At 40.9% G+C, this 22242-nt stretch overlaps 1 protein-coding gene and 1 long non-coding RNA gene across 2 annotated transcripts in view; both read left to right on the top strand.

Moving 5' to 3' along the window:
• Positions 1–22242, top strand: part of LOC137168282 (uncharacterized) — a 32275-nt gene that overhangs the window by 5608 nt on the left and 4425 nt on the right. The window lies entirely within an intron of this gene.
• On the top strand, positions 9403–11188 carry foxd7 (forkhead box D7). The gene has a single exon (XM_067616070.1). The coding sequence runs from the start codon at positions 9952–9954 to the stop codon at positions 10930–10932; it is 981 nt and encodes a 326-aa protein (XP_067472171.1). The 5' UTR covers positions 9403–9951; the 3' UTR covers positions 10933–11188.

Genomic DNA, 22242 nt, shown 5'->3' with positions numbered 1-22242 from the left:
AATCTGCATTGGGTGGCAGAGTTGGGTGTCCTCGAGTTATTATTAATGATTCTCTCACATTGCACAGTCACTTGTGTTGATGGAAAAATGTTAATATCAAAAATGTCACTTAATGCAGGTTTTAAGTGATATGTTACAACATAGATGCAATAAATTGAAACAATGCAACCAATCAAATTGTGGAATCACTTTAAGTTGAATCCAATTTTGGTGATTTGGACTTTTTTTTGTTTTGTTGTTGTTGTTGTTGTTGTTGTTGTTTGTTTTTTGGGTTTTTTTGATAAATTGAAGGGTAAGTATGCCTTTGTTGGTTTCGAAAATCCTCCGGCTTCTTAGGCTAAATAAACCATTTAAAACCCATTGGATTATCTGAAAAATACATTGTCACAAAGCTGAAAACAGAGCTGTTTGTATAAGTGTGTGAAAAAATCACATTTTGGAGATAAATGCTAAGCTGGCATTAGCTTAAGCATTAATGACATGGCTGGCAAACAGGATTGCCAAAATAAACTACAATAAAGTACACCTTTACCATAAGCTTTTCTTTTCATCTACCACCCAGTAAAATGTCTGTACTTATGTGTTGTGACAGTAAGGTTGGATTAAGGAAGAATCATTTCTTTGCACTACAGTCCTCACCCCTTCTCTTACAAACCGTCTTGACACTCTAGTGTGAAACTGTCAAGTAAAGCCAGAAATAATAAAGATTTTATCTTTAAAAAAGTAGAAATCTGTTTGACTGCCAGATGTTTTCACATCTTGGATGGCAAAGACACCAAAGATAAGGCGCTTCCCTTTCATTCCTGTTTTTCTTGGCTCATCAGTTAGTTGGACAGACAATAATAAGTTTGGACACTGGAGCCTTTGGGACATGCACTCTTCATAATTGGCATATCTTTGGTCATTTTCATAGCCAAGTTCACCATTTTTCCCACACACACACAAATGAAAGGCATTCCAGCTCTAAAGCCTACATTCAATGAGCTGTCATGGCTGGTCATAAATCGTTCTCTCGTCAGCTGGAGACAGTTAGAAATATTTCTGAGGTAGACAATGTTAAGCAATTATGCCAACATGCAGGGCTTGTCAAAACTTGTCTGCCCTTTGTTACAGTTACTTAGTAAGAATACAGTGTGAATAATGGGTAAATATTTATCTGGGTTGCTAATTTAACATCAAGGAAAGACTTTTTTAAAGTTTTTCTGTTTACCTTTATAGGTCGTAAGAATCTCATGACTCCAGCAGTTAGAGCTGTCAACTGTTCGTGCCAACGCATGTGTGTTTATGTGTGCCTACATGACTGAATGCACGATTACATGCAGGTTTGTGTGGGGGGCTGAGTGAGCATGTGACCTGGATTTCCCATCATGACACACTCATCCCCAGGAAAGAGAAAGGGAAGCTGCTGTTGGTTTATCAGCATATATATCCATCATTGATCATCAGTACTGTGACACACTGTAACCACCCCAAACACACATTGAGTGATTTCTTGGCAAACACATTGCTCCAGCCAGCTGTGGTAAAAGTTCACCTGCTGTTTACAGAGTACAGTTTTCCTCTGTGGGTCATTAAATTGTCCCTGAATTCACATGCTAAAACAGATTTTTAAAAACAATGGCATTTAAAGTCAGATGGTAACATTGGAAAACTTTGTTACTAAGTGTTATTTCAGCATAATTGACCATTCAATAAATCTGTATTACTCTTTAAATACTCTATTTAAATTTGGATGTATAATGTACTACACATTATACATTCATTCGTAGGGTTACAGGAATTGCAAAAAAAGAAAGTCATGTTTACAACTAACACATCCACTGTGTAGTATTTTCACACTGTGTGGAAGTCAATCCAGGATGCATCAGGGTGTAGGTTAATGTTAGTGGCTTTATCCTGCTCTATTGGATTCAAGTAAATTAACCCTCCAACAACCCCATCCAAACACACTATGTTACAGAGTCCAAACACACTCATCCTAAAAGCCAATTGTCTTCTAATGTTAAAAGTTAAATATACTGTTTTAAAAATGATATACCATTTTAAAATACAAACAATAAAGCAGAAATATATCGTAATAAATCTTGCTTGTCCACGTATGCAACTAAACAAGGTTAACAATCTATTAGCCTTAACATTTTTCCTTATCATACTTAAAACTTAAGATTAATATACTAGCCTCAGTCTTTTAGCACAATATCATCTTTGTAGCCATCAAGTTTATATGTAAGACCCCTTCACTGGGTTCTCACTGGAAACATTAAAAGTCAGACACAGTGTTTTCAACCAACTCATTAAAGCTAAGGTTAGCTTAATTAGCAAATGATAGCTAGCTGCAGCTGATAAACTCTGCTAATGACAGCTGTCATTTCAGCTGATTGCTAGAAATGGGAAGTCTGTTTTTGTCTACTTCTGTCTGGGACCAATTGTTTGTAATTACTTTGATTTTCAAGGGGTAAATATGCTACCATCATCAACAGCTTAGTGAACATCAATTGCTAATTGCTAATTGAGAACACTGTACAGTTACTAACATTAGTCTTTCAACAAGATGTCACAAGGCTCAATGACAGATATGGAGCAATATGGGTCAGGCTGCATGAGTTGCATCTGACATTGTCCATGTAATATGCACCTTCTGCCATGACAGATAATTTGGTGCATTATATCTGGGTTACAAAAGGTGCATCACAAAATGAAAAACCAGAAGCACCAGCTATCTGTCATCCTGCACCACCTACGCATTTCCAGAACAAACAGCCTCATTCCTAAGAAAATAACATTAGCTTTGAAAAAACAGTAGAGTGGCACGTAAGACAGATTTCAACACATATGACACTATTTATCTATCCATATTCCACCTTTGTTTGTCTGGCTGCACTGCTGCTGTTCGAGGATGATGATGGGTGGCAACAGAGTTTGGGACAGTGGGCCTCCACAACATGTGGAAGAGACCAGGTGGGGTTTGCTGATGGCATGCCAGTGCAGGAATGTATCTGTCAGCATTGCACTTGTCCAGTGGGAATCACCCCTGAAATGTGGTAGTGTCACAGCTGAAGGTGTCAGGATCAGTTGGCCAAGTGGAACTGGTGTGTGCGTATTTGTGTGTAAAACTTGAGCAAATGCATGTGTGAAACTATTTCTGCAAGATTTTCCTGAAGCATAAACCTGCAGCATGTATAGTGTATCAGTCTGAGTGTGTATGCAGACAGTGATTATGAGAATGTGAGGGTTGGTTTTAGAGATAAAGACATAATTATGATTAAAATGGGTCACTTTCCAAGTAGCCTTATTATTATTATTAGATTATTCTAACAGAAAAATACTTAAAATAAATTAAATTGAATACTATATCTGATGTTTCTTACTTCCCAGTGTGCTTATGTGTCTCCCAGTCAGAGCAGTGTTGATAGATTATGAAGGGGCCTGTGTTGGGAGGCAACCAGGCTTTCAGTACAGCAGCCTGACCTCTAAATACACACCAGAGCACCCAAGGGTCGTGACCCCCAGTGTGTCCGGGGACCAGTTGCTGTGTGGGGCCTCTTTGCTCACGAGAGAGCAGGGGGGGTCAAAGCATGTGACCGAACCACTTGCTTCAGATGTCATGGAATAATTTACTGTGGTGCTTTTATGTTGCACCAACAGGTCTGACAAATATTACACCTCCTTCTTAAGAGAGAGAGAGAGAGAGAGAGAGAGAGAGTGTAAATACCTAAAATAATACATAAAATTAATAATTAAAATGAAGCATATAATATGAGCATTTCGAGTTCTACTCTGAAAACATTTGTAGGTGTCCGCTTTATTTTTTCTATCTTTCTCACAGCTGTTTGGAAATTGAGCACTGAGTTTGTGGAGAACTTTGGCCGTCCAGAGTTGCAGTCTAAGCATCTTGCAGTTATGTCTTTTAGGGATTGCCAAAACCAGGTGGTCTGTTCCCACTGACCTCTGAGATTTCTTACATCCAGACTTTGGAAAGCCTCATGAAAGAAAGAGTGTGGCTGCAGCCCTGCAGGGTATGTTTATACACTGGATAGGGGAGTATCACTGCCCAGATTCACTTCCATCTGCCCACTCATATCACAGAACCGTGCTACTGAGATCTTGTCATTTGTTTCTTCCTTCAGGTCTAAACAAACTGTCTTCATACCAGATGCATATTTCTGTGAAATGCTTCTGTGTCCCTTTTGGACAAGCTGTAACATGCTGTCAAAGCGAAGCCAGTCAAAGTGATGATAGTGAAAGATAAGCATCCCATCTGAGGCTGCAGGAGGGAGAAAACAGGATGTGAGAATGTTTTGTCATTGCGACCACATCGCTGCTAAAATCGTGTCATCTCATCTCTCTACATCAACCACTCCGGCCTGTAAAGCCAAGAAGACAAGACAAGCCTAGCAAACACACACTCGTAACTTCTCATTACAGCCTGCAGTTTAATAGCTCGCTCTCTGCTGTACACTGTCGCTGCAGCCAGCAGCTCTGACCCCTGACAATCAGTCAACATGGTACACGCTGAGCTTTAAAACACAACATCTACATTCCTTCCATCCTCAGGCCTCGTCTGACAGCAGCTCAGGGGCGAACACGACACTGCAGACAAACCGCTGCTGTCACTCTCAATAGAAAATAATGCTGGAAAATTCAGCCATGTGTTCCACAGGCATTTGGCGTGGTATAGTAGTTTTCGTGTCAAGGCGTGCAGAAAAATACTCACTGAGGTCAGCAGAGCACTGATGCATTCTGACACTCTGACCAAAGTGCACTGTGTTAGTGTGTCGTACATGGAGTTCAGTTCACTTGACAGCAAGATGATGTCCGAGAGAAATTCTACACCAAAAATCCCATATTAGACATTTAAAGTACTCAAGTGTACATAAAAGACAGTTCTGGTGTCAGCTCAGTTTCAAAAGCTTGTCAATTGATGTGATTAAAAGTTTCTCGGAGAGCCAGAAAATCTTTATTTTTGGTGTAAGAGGTCCCTCTAGTGGTAGTGTGAAGGAATTCTTAAAAATTCTCTAAATCAGTAAAACTAACATTCACCAGAGGTAGGAGAGATTTAGTTGAGCTCTAAGCACACAATACTTGAGAATCATAAGTATAAATTATATTCCAATTTCATCTTTAACAAGTTAATTAGTATTTTGTGATCAACATCTTGCTGTCAAATTGTGCCCTTACACAAACATTAACATGATAACTTCATTATCAAAATAACATTGTATTTCTAGCCAAAGTATTTGGCATATCAACATATTCATGATTTGAACTGTTCAAGTTCAGTTTTTATCAATGGCCATAATTATATAAACATAGGCTACAGTTTCCCTATAAAACTGTCTAATCACTTTAATGAAATAATCTGATTATTAATCATCAACTCAATGTATAATAGATACAGTATGTTTTTTAGTTTCAACCCAGAATTGCTCCTCACCTTAATGATCATGAGCTCAGGCCTCATGATTTAAATGTTCCTGCCAGTAAATTGTTTAGCTGCAGCTGTAAACCAGTCAAATCCTGGCGTGTCTCATCTCATTATAACACTAAATAAACACTAAATACAATTATTTTTACAGTTTGATAGCGCCTTAGTTCTTTTACCATCTGTTATTTCTCACAAAAGCGCGTTATTTTTTTAAATGATTTTAGCAGAGGTGGACCACCTGGTCTATAAAACACCGCCCTAAACCCTAAACTTGTAAAATGAATGAATATTCAGCCAAATACCAGACTAATCTAATTAAAATTGTTGAGAAATGTTGTTAGCAGTGTGTATTCAGGTCAACTCTCCAGAAACAAACACTCAACAAACTACTCAGTGCTGTTTCATTCAATGTACAAGTTACACTTTACTTTAAGCCTCAATATTTAGAATTTATAAGCATTATAGAAACATTTAATAGATGGTTTATAACACACTGTAATGTAGTTATAAGTGTTCAATGTACAGTATTTGTCAGCAATTATAACTTCTCCTATGAAGATGTGTTTTATATTATTGCAACTGTATTTTACTACATTGTCATTCTTTATCTGTTTATACAGCAGCATCACTTATGGGTGTCTGTAGGACGAGTTATAGTTTTTGATAAATACATTAATAAACACTTATCTGCTTAATAACTACATTAAAGTGTGTTATATACCATTTATTAACAGTTTATAAATGCCAGGGGGACTTATAGATCACAGTTGATTTAACTTCACAGATGAAATAGTTTGTCAGACTTTTACCAAACAAAACTATTATGCTAAAGTGCTGTTGTATCCATTCATTTTAAACTGTTAAAACTCTTAAATGTCACCTAAACTTTGGGAAATCAAAAAAGAAAACAAACAAAATAAGTTTGAAATACAGCTGTATGAGTTTGAACAATGTACACATTTAAAGCAAGTTTGTAAAGACTGACATGATGCAGGGTCTGACACTGTTAAGAGTTAAATCCAAACACACTCAGTTGCCGTGTATATTAGGTACACCTAGCTAAACTGCCGTGCAATAAATATTACCTCCATTAAAGTTATAATGTTCAGTTTGTACTGAGACTGTTTTAGAGAGGTGCTGAATGTTTTCAAGACTGCTTTTGAATTGTGTTGTGTTAGTTATTCCTGATATTCTTGGTTTTACAGTAGATGCGACGCTTTAATGGAGACGTTTCACTTTTACACCACAAGATGTCGCCATAGCGGCTCAAAGTCTGCACGTGCAGCTGTCCTCTGATTGATGGGCCTTAAAATACAGATGTGCCATTCATCATAAACGGGTCCACACAATGCAACACAACAATGACTGAGCAAAGTAGTTACAGACAAGAAGAGTACAGTGAGAAGATGAGAACAGGTTGCATCACTTTGTATGTTATGGGGTCGTTTGTCAGCCCATAAATATTGTGTTAATGACCAGTTCAGCTCATGAAATTTACACATGTATCCTCCTTTAAACTCTCCCTCTCTCTCTCTCTCTCTCTCTCTCTCTCTCTCGTTCTGTATGCGTGTGTGTGTGTGCGTGTGCGCGCGCTCTTACTTATCCTACTTTCGGGGACACATTCCAGTTCATTGGGGACGGCTTGTCCAATTGGGGACAAAAACCATGTCCCTTATTGGCAAAAAGCTGATTCTTGGGTCATTAGTTAAGGTTAGGGTTAGATTAAGGTTAGGGTAAGATTCAAGGTTAGGCAAGTAGTGGTTATGGTTAGGGTTAGGGTCTCCAGGAAATGAATGCAAGTCTATGTAATGTCCCCAAAAGTGACCTAAGTAAACATGTGGGTGTGCGTGCATGTGTGCGTGTGCGTGTGTTTTGTGTCTGGCTTTGTTTCATGCAGTTATGATTCATGATACCTTAAATTACACGTTATATTATTGTCCACTGCACTGCCAGGATTTTAAGGGAATCAAGATGAGAGGGAGGGGCGTGGGGGGGGCATTATGTGAAAACAACCTCAGCTCTTTGAAGCGGGTTCAACCTCTCCCAATGAAAAACACGCTCAGCTTTTTATCACCCTCTGAATCATGCGAACAGCTTCAGGTTTTCACTGAGATAAGAAAACATTTCAACTGAAGTAGCTTCATCTTGCCCTGTTTCATGACGTGGACGGATGTAGGTTCATTTATCCAGAATGATCCAGTGAGATCTCCCAGCCCTGTTTGATTCCTGCCAAATGATGTTATTACACCAAGCGCACTCTCCCACTTCTTCATCTGCGATACAAAACAAATAAGATCTCTACAATGGTCGTTTTTGTTAGATATACAGATTTGTTATTGCTAAAGAGTGTGTGCACTGTGTCTTCTGGGTAAAAGAAAAAAGCTCTATTGATTCCAACGTTTCTATAGTTCTTTATAAAAAGAAAAGACGAAAAACACCTTACAGTGGGCCCCAAATTTAATGTTGCATATCTTTTATGGCGACGGTTCTTACAAAATTACCAGAAATAAAAATTGGAGGGCGTATCTGTAAATTTCACATCAATGCCAGCTGCACGTGTGCTGGACAGTTTGGTGCATTACCTCCTTAGTTTATCAGCTCTAAAAATGTCCCTGCAGCTGTTTGTCCCCAGAAAAGACTCCAACACGTTTTGCTTCCAAAGTTTTAGTGTCAGCTTATCTTGGAGCTGTATCGCCTATAGTGGCATACCTTCAGCTTTTGCAGTGATTTGACGCTCCTGCTTTCTCCTTATTGGAACCACACAACGCGCGCGGGCCTGTTTCCAATCTGAAGACATGCGTGATGAATTTTGGGAAATCATCTGCAGCTTTGCTGGTACCGTATAGCCCACCCAGTCCGGACCCAGTCCCCCTTCTGCCCCGAGGTATCAATACGATTAGAGGCAGGAAATGTGGGAATCCCCAACATAGGGCTCCATCATTAAACACAAACAACCAGAGGCCTCCCAACAATACCAAAAGCGCCCTCCTCTCCTGACTTCTCTTTTATGTCTGAGCAAGTGAAAATCTATTACTTTCATCCCAATATTACCATTCTGCTTTCAGTTGCCCATTATTAAAGAAGATAATCTGGCGGGCTTTGATAGGTTTGCACTCAAATGGAGAACAGAGAGTGTAGAGTTTCTGCCGCAGAAATCTCAGGTTATGCAGACTGCAGATCAAATATTTCTGCTCAATTTCACAGATGGAGATATTTATCAATATTTCTCTAAGTCTGTCGCAGGAAAGCGAAAGTCTGAGTGTAAGTTTAGGAAAAAAAAGGCACCCAGTCTACTTCTTATCTGTTTATTCAAAGAAGCCTTCGGGCAGCAAATTATTATTTTCGGAGCAACACAAAATCAGTCATTCCAGTTTTATCCCCTGTTGTAGGCCTACGTCTGAAAACGTGTAATTGTGTGCCAAGTTTGTGCGTCAAGTGCGGCTGCAAAAGCCTTGGAGGGAGATTAAGATTTAAGTCCCTGCCTCACGTAGAGAAGTGTTGGTGGATTTTCCCCCTCAGTCTTTAAATTCATGATAGTGATCTGATGTCCCCAAAGAGTCTATCAGCTTATTCGGAAGTAAGAATATGTATTTATCTTGCTTTCATTATCACTTTGCAGTTTTAGATGACTTCTCTCTTTCTCTGTTGCTGTATACAGACTTTACCTCCTTGTTTTTGGGTTGATGTAAAACAAAAAAAATCCTCTAAAAAATGACGGGCTCTCAGAAAAAAAGTCTGGTTTTTACATATATATATATTTTTCTCACGTTGTAACAGGATCAAACCTCTTTTAGGGACGAAAAACATAAATATTTAAATCATTTTTGGGAAATAACAATAATACTTTATAGCTCAGGAGCGGCCTAAAAAAAAAAATATGAATCAGATTTGCTCAAATTAGTATCATACAACTTTATTTTATTCATATATATTATCTAATTTACCATTTTGGATGCGACACTGAAATAGACATCTGAGAAAAACTTTTTATTCCCCCTCTAAAAATAGTCTTCTTGTGATTTCCTGCTCGTTAGGATGTTTTCACTGAGTTGATCTCTAATGTCCGCGTCGCCTTGGCACTGATGGGCTGATGATGAGAGTGCGCTGCTGGCTGGTATAGGCCTACTTGGTACCCTTTGCGTCGTTTTCATTGGTCAGGATCCTTTTCCTCATGCCTCAGCGTGACATCACATCCACCCGACCCGCAGGAAAGCAGCAGAGATTACAGATGATGCTGGACATCTCAGAGGACGCACGCACTTTTTACGCTTTATGCACACGGCCAAACGCTCAAAGCGCTCTTTTGCGCTTACATGCACTAAAATAAAGGATATCAGCGCGGATGCTTTGCGGTTTGGAGAGGCTGAGAGTTTTATGAAGTAGGAGGAGGATTGTGCTCGGATTTGTACGCTCACTTTTTTTTGTGAATGGAGATGAGTCGTGCGTAAAAATCTGCTTTCAAGAGAGGAGCTGTCACTCTCCCACCTGTTGGCAGGTGGTGTTGGCTTTAACCGCGGACATCTACTATGGCATTGGGCTTGGAAATAATGGAGGATATTGTTATCGACGTAGTAGGGGAAGGACTCAAAGATAACGGAGAGGAGCGACTCTTACCTCTGGATGAGTCTCAGAGCGAGCAGGACCGCAACACGGAGACTTTGTCAACCAGCAGCGAGAGTAAAGACCGGGACACATACAGCCCTGCACCGGCGTGTCCCCCTACTGCTAAAACCAAAGGTCCCGCGTCGGTGAAGCCTCCATACTCATACATCGCTCTGATAACGATGGCCATATTGCAGAGTCCAAAGAAACGTCTCACTCTCAGCGAGATATGTGACTTTATCAGCCAACGCTTCGTTTATTACCGGGAGAAATTCCCCGCCTGGCAGAACTCTATCAGACACAATCTGTCGCTTAATGACTGCTTTGTAAAGATGCCCAGAGAGCCTGGAAACCCCGGGAAGGGCAACTACTGGACGCTGGATCCCAACTCCTCAGACATGTTTGAGAATGGGAGTTTTCTGCGCCGGAGGAAGCGATTCAAGCGGCAGCACTTTCGCTTCGACCCACTCAAGGAGCAGCACCTGGAGCCCAGCGGACTGCACGGCTTCCCCCACGGTGCCTACGGGCTCGGGACGGCGGCTCTGCAGCTGCCCAGTCTGGAGATTTACCCCTACATCCATCACCATGCGCACTCGGCGTGCGCCCCCGCCACCATCCCACCTGTCAGCAGCATCCTGCCGGCTCTCTCCAGCTTCTTCTCTCGCAGCGCCCTCACAGCCAAGGCTTTCCTTCAGTCGCAGCCCGGCATGGAAGCCTTCTCCCCGGCTCAATGTACTGCTTACTCCTCTCCTCTGACCTCCAGCGCAGCCTACGCGTCCCACGCGCTTTTCCACCCTGCTGCGTCTCCGCACTTCCTCAGTTTACATCAGGAGTATCAGAAATTACAGACTCAGCGTGGCACCGTCGACCTGGCCAAACACATCAACATTGCTAACAATGAATAATTAGTAGCCTACGTTACACCGGACTTGTGTTTTCTCAGGTAACAGAGACGATTTAAGCAGAAGCTCAAAAAATCTCCAGCGATGGAAATCGGATGGATTTGTTTTAAAAGAATGTTGTAGATATGTTAGAAACTATCCCCCCTTCCTTCATTTTCTGTATGGCGAAAAATCTTTTAGCAGGCGCCTTTTTTTTTAATTTGATCATGAATTATCATCTTTTGTTTGAATATTTAATTGACGAGTTTCCTTTACTTTTTCCTGGAAAGAAATAAAAGTGAATATTTAAACCGTGCGTTCAGTTGTATTTTGTATAGATCCATATGATGTTATGAAGCTTTTTATTTATAATGATGGATGATCTAGGAAACACAAGATTTAGGTTTAAAGATACAGACACCGTTTGTGTTTATATGCCATATGTTAACTTGTTTTTAATTTCACTATCTGGGTTTTGACTATTGATGCGCTGATTTAATATTAGGCCCTAAATCATATTAATAAAAACATAGTCTAAAAAAACCTAATAAAACATACGCAACCTTTATTCAAACGTGCTGCATTGCTTCACTAACAGTCAAGAGAAAGAGCCAAAGAATTAAAAACGATTAAAATAAGAGAATAGCAGTCTTTTAGGCCTAATATAGCTGCAGCATTGTAAAAATGTGCTTCACTTCACATAAAATAATCGATAAAATAAAATAGAAAGAGATTAGGAACATATGTTTGTCGGTATTTTTTTTTTTAGCGTAGAGAGGAATTTGCATAATTATCAATGACAGATGCTGTGTCAGTTATTTAATATAGTGAAACAATAAAAGATAAATTGCCAAAAAGTATCTTGTAAAATAACATATTTCATGCGTAAAAAAAAACTGACAGAATCTGGTGTTGGATAGATTCTGGTGCGTCAAGGTCAAAGTCAGCTTGGATGCTCCAGTATTAATATTTACATTAACGCATGAAACTATGATGAAACTGAAAGAATGAAAAAAAAAAAAACCTTCTGATAGTTCAACAGGGCATCTGCCAGCAGCTGATGAATTTTAGACTTAAGATTAAAGGGGTCGTGCAGCTCTAAAACGCAAACGCCTGTCAGGTGTGTGTAAGTGTGTGTTCGTGGTGTAACGATGAACATATAGATGCCTATAATTGCCTTATTTTGCAGGGCCACACACACACACACACACACACACACACACACACACTTGTCCTTGTGCCTGTTCCCGAGAGAAAATCTGTACAACACATTTTCATGTCAATTATAAACCCGCTTTCTGCTCGTTTACCCCGCAAATGTTCCCACAAAGGAGGCTTTTTATGATATCACTTATTTTTTTTATTATAACAGAGGACGCTCACTCGAAAATATTTTAGTTCTATATTTTTTAGGTCGTATTTAAAAGACTTTTGAATAGATAACATTACCTAATTTAAATATTTAATTACCTGAAATAAGTTTGATCTTATGTTGTGAATTGATGCAACAATCATAAATTATATTTCTTCATTTTCAAGAAGTGATCCAACTGCTCGGTTTGTGTTTCATAATAATAAAAAAGATATATTTGCTGGTCAGAATTTGTCAATACTCACTGGAAGCAACATTTTCCAGAAAAATCAAAACTGTCCAACATCTAACAGGTTATTTCTTCTTTTTTTTTTACCATGCAACGTCTACATTTTCTGGTGTTTAAAAAGCTGAATCAAATTCAACATAATACTCCATAATCTATAATCTAAACCTAAAACAAATAAACCAATCTTTTGTGTTTGAGCAGATATAATGTGATTAAAGCAGAGCACACACACAAGAGAAATCAGTAAATACATAATCTATCCAAAAAACTACTTTCCACTCATTTCTTCATGCTGCTAATTCAAATGATCTGATTTATTTTTCCTTTCTTTTTCATTTCAGCCCACAGTCCACACAGCACTGCTTTACGGTGGTAATGACAGTAGTAAAATAATTCTAGGTTTCAGAGCATGGAAGTATTTATTTAATTCTATTCTGAGTCTGGTTTAGATGGATTACCATACTGAAGCTCTTGGACTGGGCTGATGGATCACACCGCACGCTCAACGTTAGTCCTTTAGCAGACTTTGGCACCCAGTGAGAGCCTGAAACAAATAAAAAGATTGTTACCTGATGGTGAGCTGTTAAGTTGCCCACTTCTGAAAGAAGAGCTCATCGAGTCTCTTCCCTTTTTCTTTGCTCTATTCGGGAAATCTTTACAGACTCACCCAGTCTTGATGCTTAGGTTTAATTCAATCTGTTTTTGAGGTTGGTGGGATTTTTCTTTTCTTTTTTTCTTATTGGTCATAACCAAATGTCTAATATTTGTACTGTTAATCGTAAACAGTGCAGGAAAAACTGTGGTTAAACTTATCCAACATAAGATTCATATCACACACCGCAGCACTTCTGCTATTACAACTATCTGATTGGAAATACAGAGAAATAGACAGTTTTCATTTAGACTCTGGGCTTTTCTTGTATCAATTTAGCTTGTCAAAACCAAATATGAAGTTATTGAGGGTGTCACTCATGAAAAGTGAAGAAAAGAAAGAAAAGAAAGGCTTGTATGTGCCTGTATGTCATTTCTACAGCAGGCAATAAGCCATGATGCACCTTTAGATCCTTTAGATTTGGTGCAGTTTAATATGCTTGAACATCGTGGTCGGATATGACTTCAACATTAAAAAGCATCAGAAGGAGACATCTTTGTCACCACTAATGAGCTTGTTCTCAGTGGGAAGCCTGGAGAAGAGAAACTGAAGAAGAGAAACACTGTCGCAGCGATTGATTGCCAGCCAGGGAGGGAGTCCGGGTTGTTTTTTAGGGGGGAGAGAAGCTGGTGCACCTGATAAAATAAGCAAGGCACCCTAGGCTCGTGTGTGTGTGTGTGTGTATGTGTATGTGGGTGTATGTGTGTGACTGCACATCAGTTTTCCATACTGAAGGAGGTGAAACTTGCCAGTGCACTGCTTTAAGTCTTTTTACTTTCCTTTTTCCTTTGTGCGTCATTGAGTGTGACATGGTTTATTAAATCTTCACTTGTAATACAAGTAAAAGCTTCTTTTTAATGATTAATGATTTTTTCCATCATAGCTTCTTTACAACTCTGTCACCTCAAAGTTCACTTTAAAATGCAATATAATCTGCAAAGTTAATCAGAATGTGACACAGGGGCATTATGTTTTAAATCGAATATAACTTTACTAAATGTCACATTAACATGATTCATCACATAAGTGGACGTGATGAATGTGCGTTTATGTGACAACCTGTCAGTGGTGAGCGCCGTGTTACACCACTGCAGCGTTTCTGCTCAGTTCCACGTGGATTATCAGTCCCGACTTATCATAACTCATATCTCCCCTCTGATGTGGAGCTCATTTCTCTGGGAAAAGTGAGTCGATTCAGTCAGAACTCCATTCATGCCTAACAGTGCCGCTGTACCATGCTTTCATTCTCCACTTACAAACGCCAAGCCAAACAGGCAAGATAAACTCATTGGTAGAGCACCCCGCCTCGTTGCCTTCCCTCCTTCTGCTTCCACAGCCAAGGACCCAAAATCCTCGTAGGGAGAGTGGTGCATTCTGGGATAACCCCTGCAAGTTCAGTCAGGACAGGAAAAACAATATGTTGTTCCAGAGGGTTTGAAATGCATCATTTGGAATAAATTCCCCTCAAATATTTTCCCTGCCTTATAGCCTGCTGTTTTTTTTTTTTAATATGAGTTTTGAGGCCGAACTGAACAGCTGATTGCCAGAGACTGATTTGTGTTTGCTTTAGTATTTCAAGAGGGTAATTTGTGCTGCTATAGGATCAGTTTGGTGGACATAAAGGCGTAGGTGTTGTGGTTTTTCAGTTATCATTAGTAAATCTCGCACCTTTCTGCTGAGGTGGATCGCAGCTGAAGTTTTCTCTCCTCTCACTTTAATGGCTGACTTCCACAGGCCTCACTCGCTCCTTGGCGTTCTGCTTTTCCTGGCAGGGCCAATCCCCGCTGCCCTGCTTCGGGGAGTTATTCAATTATAAATCTTCCACCCTTCTTTGCTGCGCCCCTACCCCTCACCCCTTCCCCACCTCCTCCCTCTCTCACCGGTCTATGTGTTACCCTGCCAAGCCCAGTAAAACACGTTGCTCCATTGGTGCACCCCTCTCCAGTCTCGTGCCCAAGAATTTATTATGCTCAGGGTGGTGAAGCAGAGTGCGGTGTGTTTTTGGAAAAGGGACCCCCCCTCAAGCCTCAGTGCCAACAGATGACAGTGACATATAGCAGGAAAGCCACCCAGAAGGAGAATGATCTCACACCTCAGCCACGCGCTCAGAGGGAGTGGGAGAAACTGGAGGGAGAGGAGAGATCTGCAGCTGGGGGTAGAGGGGACAATAAAGTCAAGATGAAAAGAGGCAGGGATGGAGAACGGAAAAGGTAGAAATAAAAAGCAAATGAGTAAATGATCTGATGATGCTGCTGCAAGAGGAGCTTCAGTAGGGAAACAGAAATATGTCTTTAAATACTTTAGGTTACTTGGTAAACTTGAACATTGTGTTTTAATATTTTCCAAATTAGCCCAAAAATGTTAAACCTCTTAGATATTCTATTCTTACCCTCAGACCGTGGCTTGCTTGTACCAGCCAAGCTCTGGAGGAAATGCACTGCTCCATTAGGCATCTTAAGAAAATCCGCAATTGCATTCAAGATTTTATAGCAGATAGATCCTCCTCTTTATATAACATCTGTTTCTCAAAAAGCCTATGATGCAGCCAATCTGTATTGCACTGGGTGGCATTTGAAGTTGACCCCCTCCCCCCACCATCCTTCTCTCTTACCGCATGGTGCCCTCCCGTTCCCCGGCTGGCGACCTCATGCCCTCGCCCTGCCCATGGAGCTTGGCATTACCCAGACTGGCATATGCACATGCCTGCACGGGCATTGGTGTGTGTGTGTGTGTGTGGTATTCGCAGCAGGTATAAAGCCTCCAACCAGCAGTTCCAGCAGACCTGCGGCCAAAGAGAAACGTTCACTTGCTCACCCTTTACAGGCCTGCGATCAAAGGCAGCGGGAGTGTGATGTCACCCACAGCAGCCCCTAAACCACTTATTGCACTAAATGAGAGCCATTAGCCACACAAACAAAGACTTAAAACTCTCTGTCATTTAATCAAAAGGGGAGCAGGAAGTACAATTAACATCTGGGCCAAGATGTGTCAGAGAGGGGTCAGGCTGTAACTGTGCAGGCTCTTATTACAGTTGTACAGTCTGAGGCCTGGCGGTGTAAGGCCTAATGAGAGTCAGTAACCCCAACCTGGCTGCGGCCCGCCCGCCCGCCCGCTCCGTCTGATCTCTGAGGAAGACAAAGTGGTCTGCCTTCCACACCAGGCATTGCCATGAAGAGCAGGGGGACGTTTGAAAACTGGCCAGGTAATAGCTGGAAACCTCCCTTGCTGCCTCCCCCTCTCTCTCTCTCTCCCCATTCTCTCTCCACCTCTCTCCCCCATTACATTTGGTTTTCTCCCCTCAATAACGTCTGCAGTGGCATATTACAACTTGGAAATGGATTTTAAAAGGGAGTAGAAAAAGGGGTGCCAGAATGGGAAAAACATGGATTGGCTCAATGGAGGCAGATTAAGTGGGCATGCCAAACCTCACGCTTTGTAAGAAACAAGAAAAAGACCCTTTTAACATTAATGCTCAGATTTAAGGACCAACCGCACAGTGGAGGGAAATCAAAAATCCCACACTCTGCGAGAAGAGAATGAAAATTCCAGGCGGTGGATTGTCACCTCATACGAATCGTTCTCTTGCCTTCAGTGTCATCAGAGTGAATAAGACTGGGTGCTGTGAGGCTGTTAGTGTCAGAGGATCATTGCTGCAGGTCTCTGTGTGCTCAGGGAACTGTAAAGCCAATTCATAGGCCTGCAAACATCCTGGAACAGCAACATAAATCCACTAATTCAAGCCTTTATGTTTGGTAATGGGTGTTGTGCCATACTATGTAGATGTGATATGATAGGATTGATTGCTCTGAAGATCACTGAGGCTGCTTTCTAGCACCGCCCTGCCACCCAAACTGTCGGCCAATGAGCCGTTCATCCCATGTTGCCTCTGTTGGTGGTCCCTGGTGTAAGCTATATTTTCCCCTCACTTCTCCCTCTCGCTCTCTTTTTTTATAGCTAACACAAAATTGTTCCTAATTCGCTGCTGCTAGAGGGGGGTAATTTGCGGCTTTTGGCTGAGTGTCGCAAGCCCCAAATTTGAAAAAGCTGCTGAGTTGAAGGCGCGGTAGGAACAACAGTAGGGAGAGTAGAGAGAGAGAGAGAAAGGGAGAGGGCCTAAATTCAATCAGTTGAATGCAGCAAAAGGAAAACAGCAAAAACATGATAAGTCTCAAAAGGCAGAAGACAGCAATGCAATAAAAACTGTTGGGTAACATAAGCCGTAGCCACCAATACTTATGGCTCATTTTAATGAAGTAATGGCAGTAATGTGTGCCCTTCTATTCCAAGTTAATACGATTTCTGTTCAGCCAATGAAAACATTGTTGTAATCAGACTATCTTGGCCAGAATAGCTCATATTTCATCTGTGTTTAGGTTGTCTTGTTGCCTCAAATTCTCTGATTTAAAAACTCTCCCAAGTGTTGCAAAAATGCAATTTGTAAAAGACAGATGGATATTCCTAAAGGCCATTTAATCATAAGCAGTAGACTGGTTTAGCAATTATCTCTCAGGTGGGACTCAGGGTGTGAGTGTCAATGGGTACTGTTCAAACTGGCTCACCGTACTTAATGGAGTACCCCAAGGTTCTATACTTGGCCCACTTTTATTTTGTGTTTACATTAGTAATTTAGGTGTTAATACGCATGGAACTAATACCCATTGTTAAGCAGATGATACAGTTTTTTATAACTGTGGATCCGTATTTAATTCAAACTTCTGCTGAGTGTAGAGAAAACTTGATATTGTTTTCTAATCCTAGAAGGAAGCCTGTAAACATTGAGGTTATTGTTACAACTCAGGGGAGCACCCCTGCTGTTTCCTGCTACAAATATCCAAGATTTTTAGTTTGATTAATGTTTTTCTTTTAAGCAGCATGTTGAAATCTTTGAGAAGGCTACCACCATTTTGCCACTTCTTAATTATGGTGATTTGTTGTATATGGGTGCATTTGCACATTGTCTCTGCACACTTATCATAGCATACAGATCACCGTCTGGATCATTTTAAAGCGACACACGAATCATTGTGCTATATATTCTGTCACCATCTCTGTCATCATCTCAGATTACAAGACATATTGTTGTCTGTCCCCAGCGTAAAGACATGGATGGGAAAGACAGCTTTCATGTTTTCTGCTCCACTTGAAAATTAAATGGATGAATCTGATTTCTCTGGCAATATTCGAGACCATTGTAAACTTTATGGTACAGCCAATGTTAAGTCTTATTTTAGTTTCATCATCCGTTTTGTCAGATTGTGTTATTTTTTCTCCAAATTTTTATGCTGCAGTCTTAGCCAGGTCTCCCTTGCAGATGTTTCTAGTCTCAATGGGATTTACCTGTTAAAATAAAAACTGAATAAAGGCTCAAGTTATTCTGACCTGCTGTCTACATGATGCAGCAAACAGGAAGTAACTGAGGGAGTATCTGCAGCTGAGGCAGTTGCTGATAGCTGTGTGCAGGAGAGTGTCTGGATCTCTCTTTACATACATGTTCCCGGAGTGAAGAGAGGGGGCTCAGAGATCCTCTGTGGCCTCGTCAACACAAGAGCCCTGAGAGGTGCTCATTCATTTTGATTAACAGAGCCTTCCTCACTCTCATCCCTTCCTTGGTGGTTCGTTCTCTCCTCCGGGGGAAAAGCCCACATGGATGTTTTTCTTTTTTTATCCCACATGGTTTTTCGCTTCCACAACAGCACGTCATTACCCGAGTGTTTAAACACTTAAGAACAGTTTAAAAAGGAGGGCGAGGAGGTGGTAGAGGAGGAGGAGGAGTGAAAAAACACTCGCGAGCAATGAACAGTTCTACATTAACTGTGTATCACTCAAGAGAGCTGTAAAGGCCGCCCCACAAGCGAAATGAAGTCAATAAATAAATGTGGCTGTTGTCAGATGTCTGGAACAGCTTGAGAGGGCTTCAGCGACAGGGCAGCCCACCATGTTTGAAATGAAGGGCGATAAGTTTGGGCGGCACCACCGAATTAGACGCTACAAGTTGCTGAGTGCCATTGACTAATGAGGGCAGGTTTGCTGCATGATAAATTCGAAAACGAAAGGAATGTTTGATCTGGATAAAACCACAGTTTGCTGAAAGTCACAATGCCTGCTCGGCTCCAAGTAGAGAGAACAGCATCATAACACAACACAGAGGAGGTTTATTATTTTATGCAGATCCCACATGAGCCGCCTCTGATAACAACGCTACTCCCCCAGAGGCCTGCTTTCACACAGCAGTCAATCAAAGAAGAAGTGACAACAAACAGCAGAAAGAGACACAAGCTGTCAGTGGACTGTGGAGGCCTGCTTTATTTCATGACTTCATTGGATTCAAATACTTCCCAAAACTTTTATTTGTTGCTGCTCGCTCTTCTTCCGCAGGTCGGCCCTGAAGGAACACCAGCAGAGAATACAAAACATGAAGAAAAGCAGTAGCAGCTGGATCAGTATTTTTTCAAGCAAAAGCAATTGATCAGTGAGAGTCCAGAGAGTCAAAAAGGGAGGAGGGGGACGGGGGGGGGAGCACGGTTCAGAGGAAGCTGCAGGTGTGGGGAAGAGAAAACACAATCACATCTCAAGTCAAACAAATGCGTCTCCGCTGATGGAGATGGATAGAGGGTTAGCATTCCAGTCCACCCTGGAGATCCCCGCTGCTTAGCCCCAGGTCCTCTATCTCACTGCGCCTGCTGCTGCTGGGCCAAACATCTGGAGAGAGAGAGAGAAAGGAAGTAAGAGAGAGGAGTGGAGGAGAGAAAGTTTGGTGGCGGTGACGGTGAAGCGAGGGATGAACTGAGGTCGGGGGGAGAGAGGTGAAAGAAGTTAAATGAACAGCCGTGTTTATCTTCGGCACTCCTGTGGAGGAGGGAGCCCACATAAGTGAGCTGGTGTCGGTGGGGGAAAGTTCACACCGGACCTCTTCATCTTCATCTGCTTCACCTCTTTTCTAACATTTTTCTAGCATTTTCCAGGCAGCTGAATGTCAGAGGCTGCGGTAAATGGGGCAACATTATGTCTAATCCTGCAGCCAACACTTTCACCTCTTCTATCAGTCTGCCATCCTTCAGAGAGCAGAAGCCTAAACTGACTGCTCCAGACTTTGCGCACTTATTTTTTTCCCTGCCTCCCTCTTTGTGTTTTCCCCAGGAGTCCTATAAAATCCTGCTCTGCTCTTGTTTTCTCTGCAAGTCAAGGGATGAGCTAGAGCTCATAAAGAGAAAACTCGAGGGCACACTGAGGTCCTGGGCTCTGTAAAACAGGCTGTGGCAGCAGCTCTGGTGGTGGTAGCGGCGGTGGAGAGGAATATAGAGTTATATTCACACACACTACACCTTGGGAGTATTTGATCCCTGTGAACACTGCACGGCCTGGGGAGGACACGCTCTGTAAATTTCCCTCCCGTGTGCTGTGTTCTCTGTAACGGCAGCCTGAGCTTGTAAAAAGAAAAAAGAAAAAACACACACATGACAGGTGCCAAAGTCAGGAATGTGAAAAACGTAAAAGATGAAATATTATCACAGTACTTGTTACTTCCCTACTTCTTTTGTGAGTGAATGTGTGTTTGTGTCAGTGTGTATCAGCATTTCTACAGGCGTGTGTGCATGCAGTTGCAGAGGGAGAATTCAGATCCTTCAATTAAGTAAGTTAAGTAGCGACACAACAATATAAAAATACTCCATTACAAGTAAAAGTATTGCATTAAAAATGTTACTTAAACATACATAAGTGTTACCAGCTAAATACTTAATATATCAATAGTAACAGCACTCAGTATATAGAAAATGGTCCCTGTGACTGTGTACTATTATATTATTAAATTATTACTAGACTACTTACTATTACTCTATTTTATATACTGTTCTCAAAATTTTTAGTCTGAAGTACTCACACAGCTTTGTCAGATGAACACCATCACTCATGTGTTCATTCCAAAAGTGTTCATTTGAATTGATTTTAAACTGGATGTTTTTAACACTATTGATTATATATAAGAAGTCATTGTTGCAATTTTTTCATACAAATGCTTATAAATAGAATAAAATAAAATAAAATAGAATAAAATGAAATAAAATAAAATAAAATAAAATAAAATAAAATAAAATAAAATAAAATAAAATGCTTAGTTTGGTTTGGTCAAGTTTGCATCCGTACGAATGGCAGAAGATGAAAGTTTTGATTCCATTACTTTTAGCAAACTATTTTAACAATTTGTTACTTTTACCTCTTTACCATTCATCCTCTGCTTAGCTTTTTCACCATTTATCCATTACTTGTAGCACTTTGTTGCAACTGTTTTATGTTGGGTTTTTTTTCAAATGAGTTGAAAAATGAAATGTAGCAGAGTAGATGTAGAAAGTAACATGAAATGGAAATAATCAAGAAAGGTCAATTTAATTAGAATTTGCACTTAGGTACAGTACTGGAGTAAATTTATTTATATTTCATTCCATCACTGCATGCATGTGTGTGCATGTGTAGACCATGCACATGTGTGTGAGTGTGTGTGTGTGCATGTGTGTGCGTGTGTGCGGGTGTGTGGGTGTGTGTGTGCGCGTGCATGCGTGTGTGCGTGTGTGTGGGTGTGTGGACAGTGCACATGTGAGTGTGTTTTTACTGCTGATGGCACAGTGGAGGATTTATTTAAACAGATGTGAACTCTCAGTGCCAGGGTGACCTCAGGTCCTACTTGGCTACACTGCAGCTGATCTCTCCGCCCTGGAAAAATAACACTCAGTTTAACAGACTGACCTGTGAAAGAAAAAGCTTGCAAACACCCTATGTAATAAGTCCAGGAATAAGGCCACATTTCCTCTCGCAGAGTAATTGAAACTCAGTGTAACCTTATCAGTGCATGCCTTACTGCAATATGGAGCGCATGTGTCAGGTTATGTCCTTGTCTCTTGTGAAATATCTCAGTTACAGTAACCAGACTTACAGTAAAACCAGAAGTTATATTCCTTTCACAGTCAGATATATAGCGCTGGATTTATACTCTCATTGACTGAAAATGGAGGGTTTTATACCAAATGCACTGCACATTAACAGCACCGAGCATGAGTTAGGGGAGTGCAGAGGTTGCTGACAAGAGCC

The sequence above is a fragment of the Thunnus thynnus genome, chromosome 17 (genome assembly GCF_963924715.1).
Source record: "Thunnus thynnus chromosome 17, fThuThy2.1, whole genome shotgun sequence".
NCBI classification, from domain to species: domain Eukaryota; kingdom Metazoa; phylum Chordata; class Actinopteri; order Scombriformes; family Scombridae; genus Thunnus; species Thunnus thynnus.
This window is presented reverse-complemented; position numbering and strand designations above follow the sequence as displayed.

Bases quoted from the DNA above. Each gene is read 5' to 3' on its own strand.
- foxd7 (XM_067616070.1), top strand. From the start codon at position 9,952: ATGGCATTGGGCTTGGAAATAATGGAGGATATTGTTATCGACGTAGTA.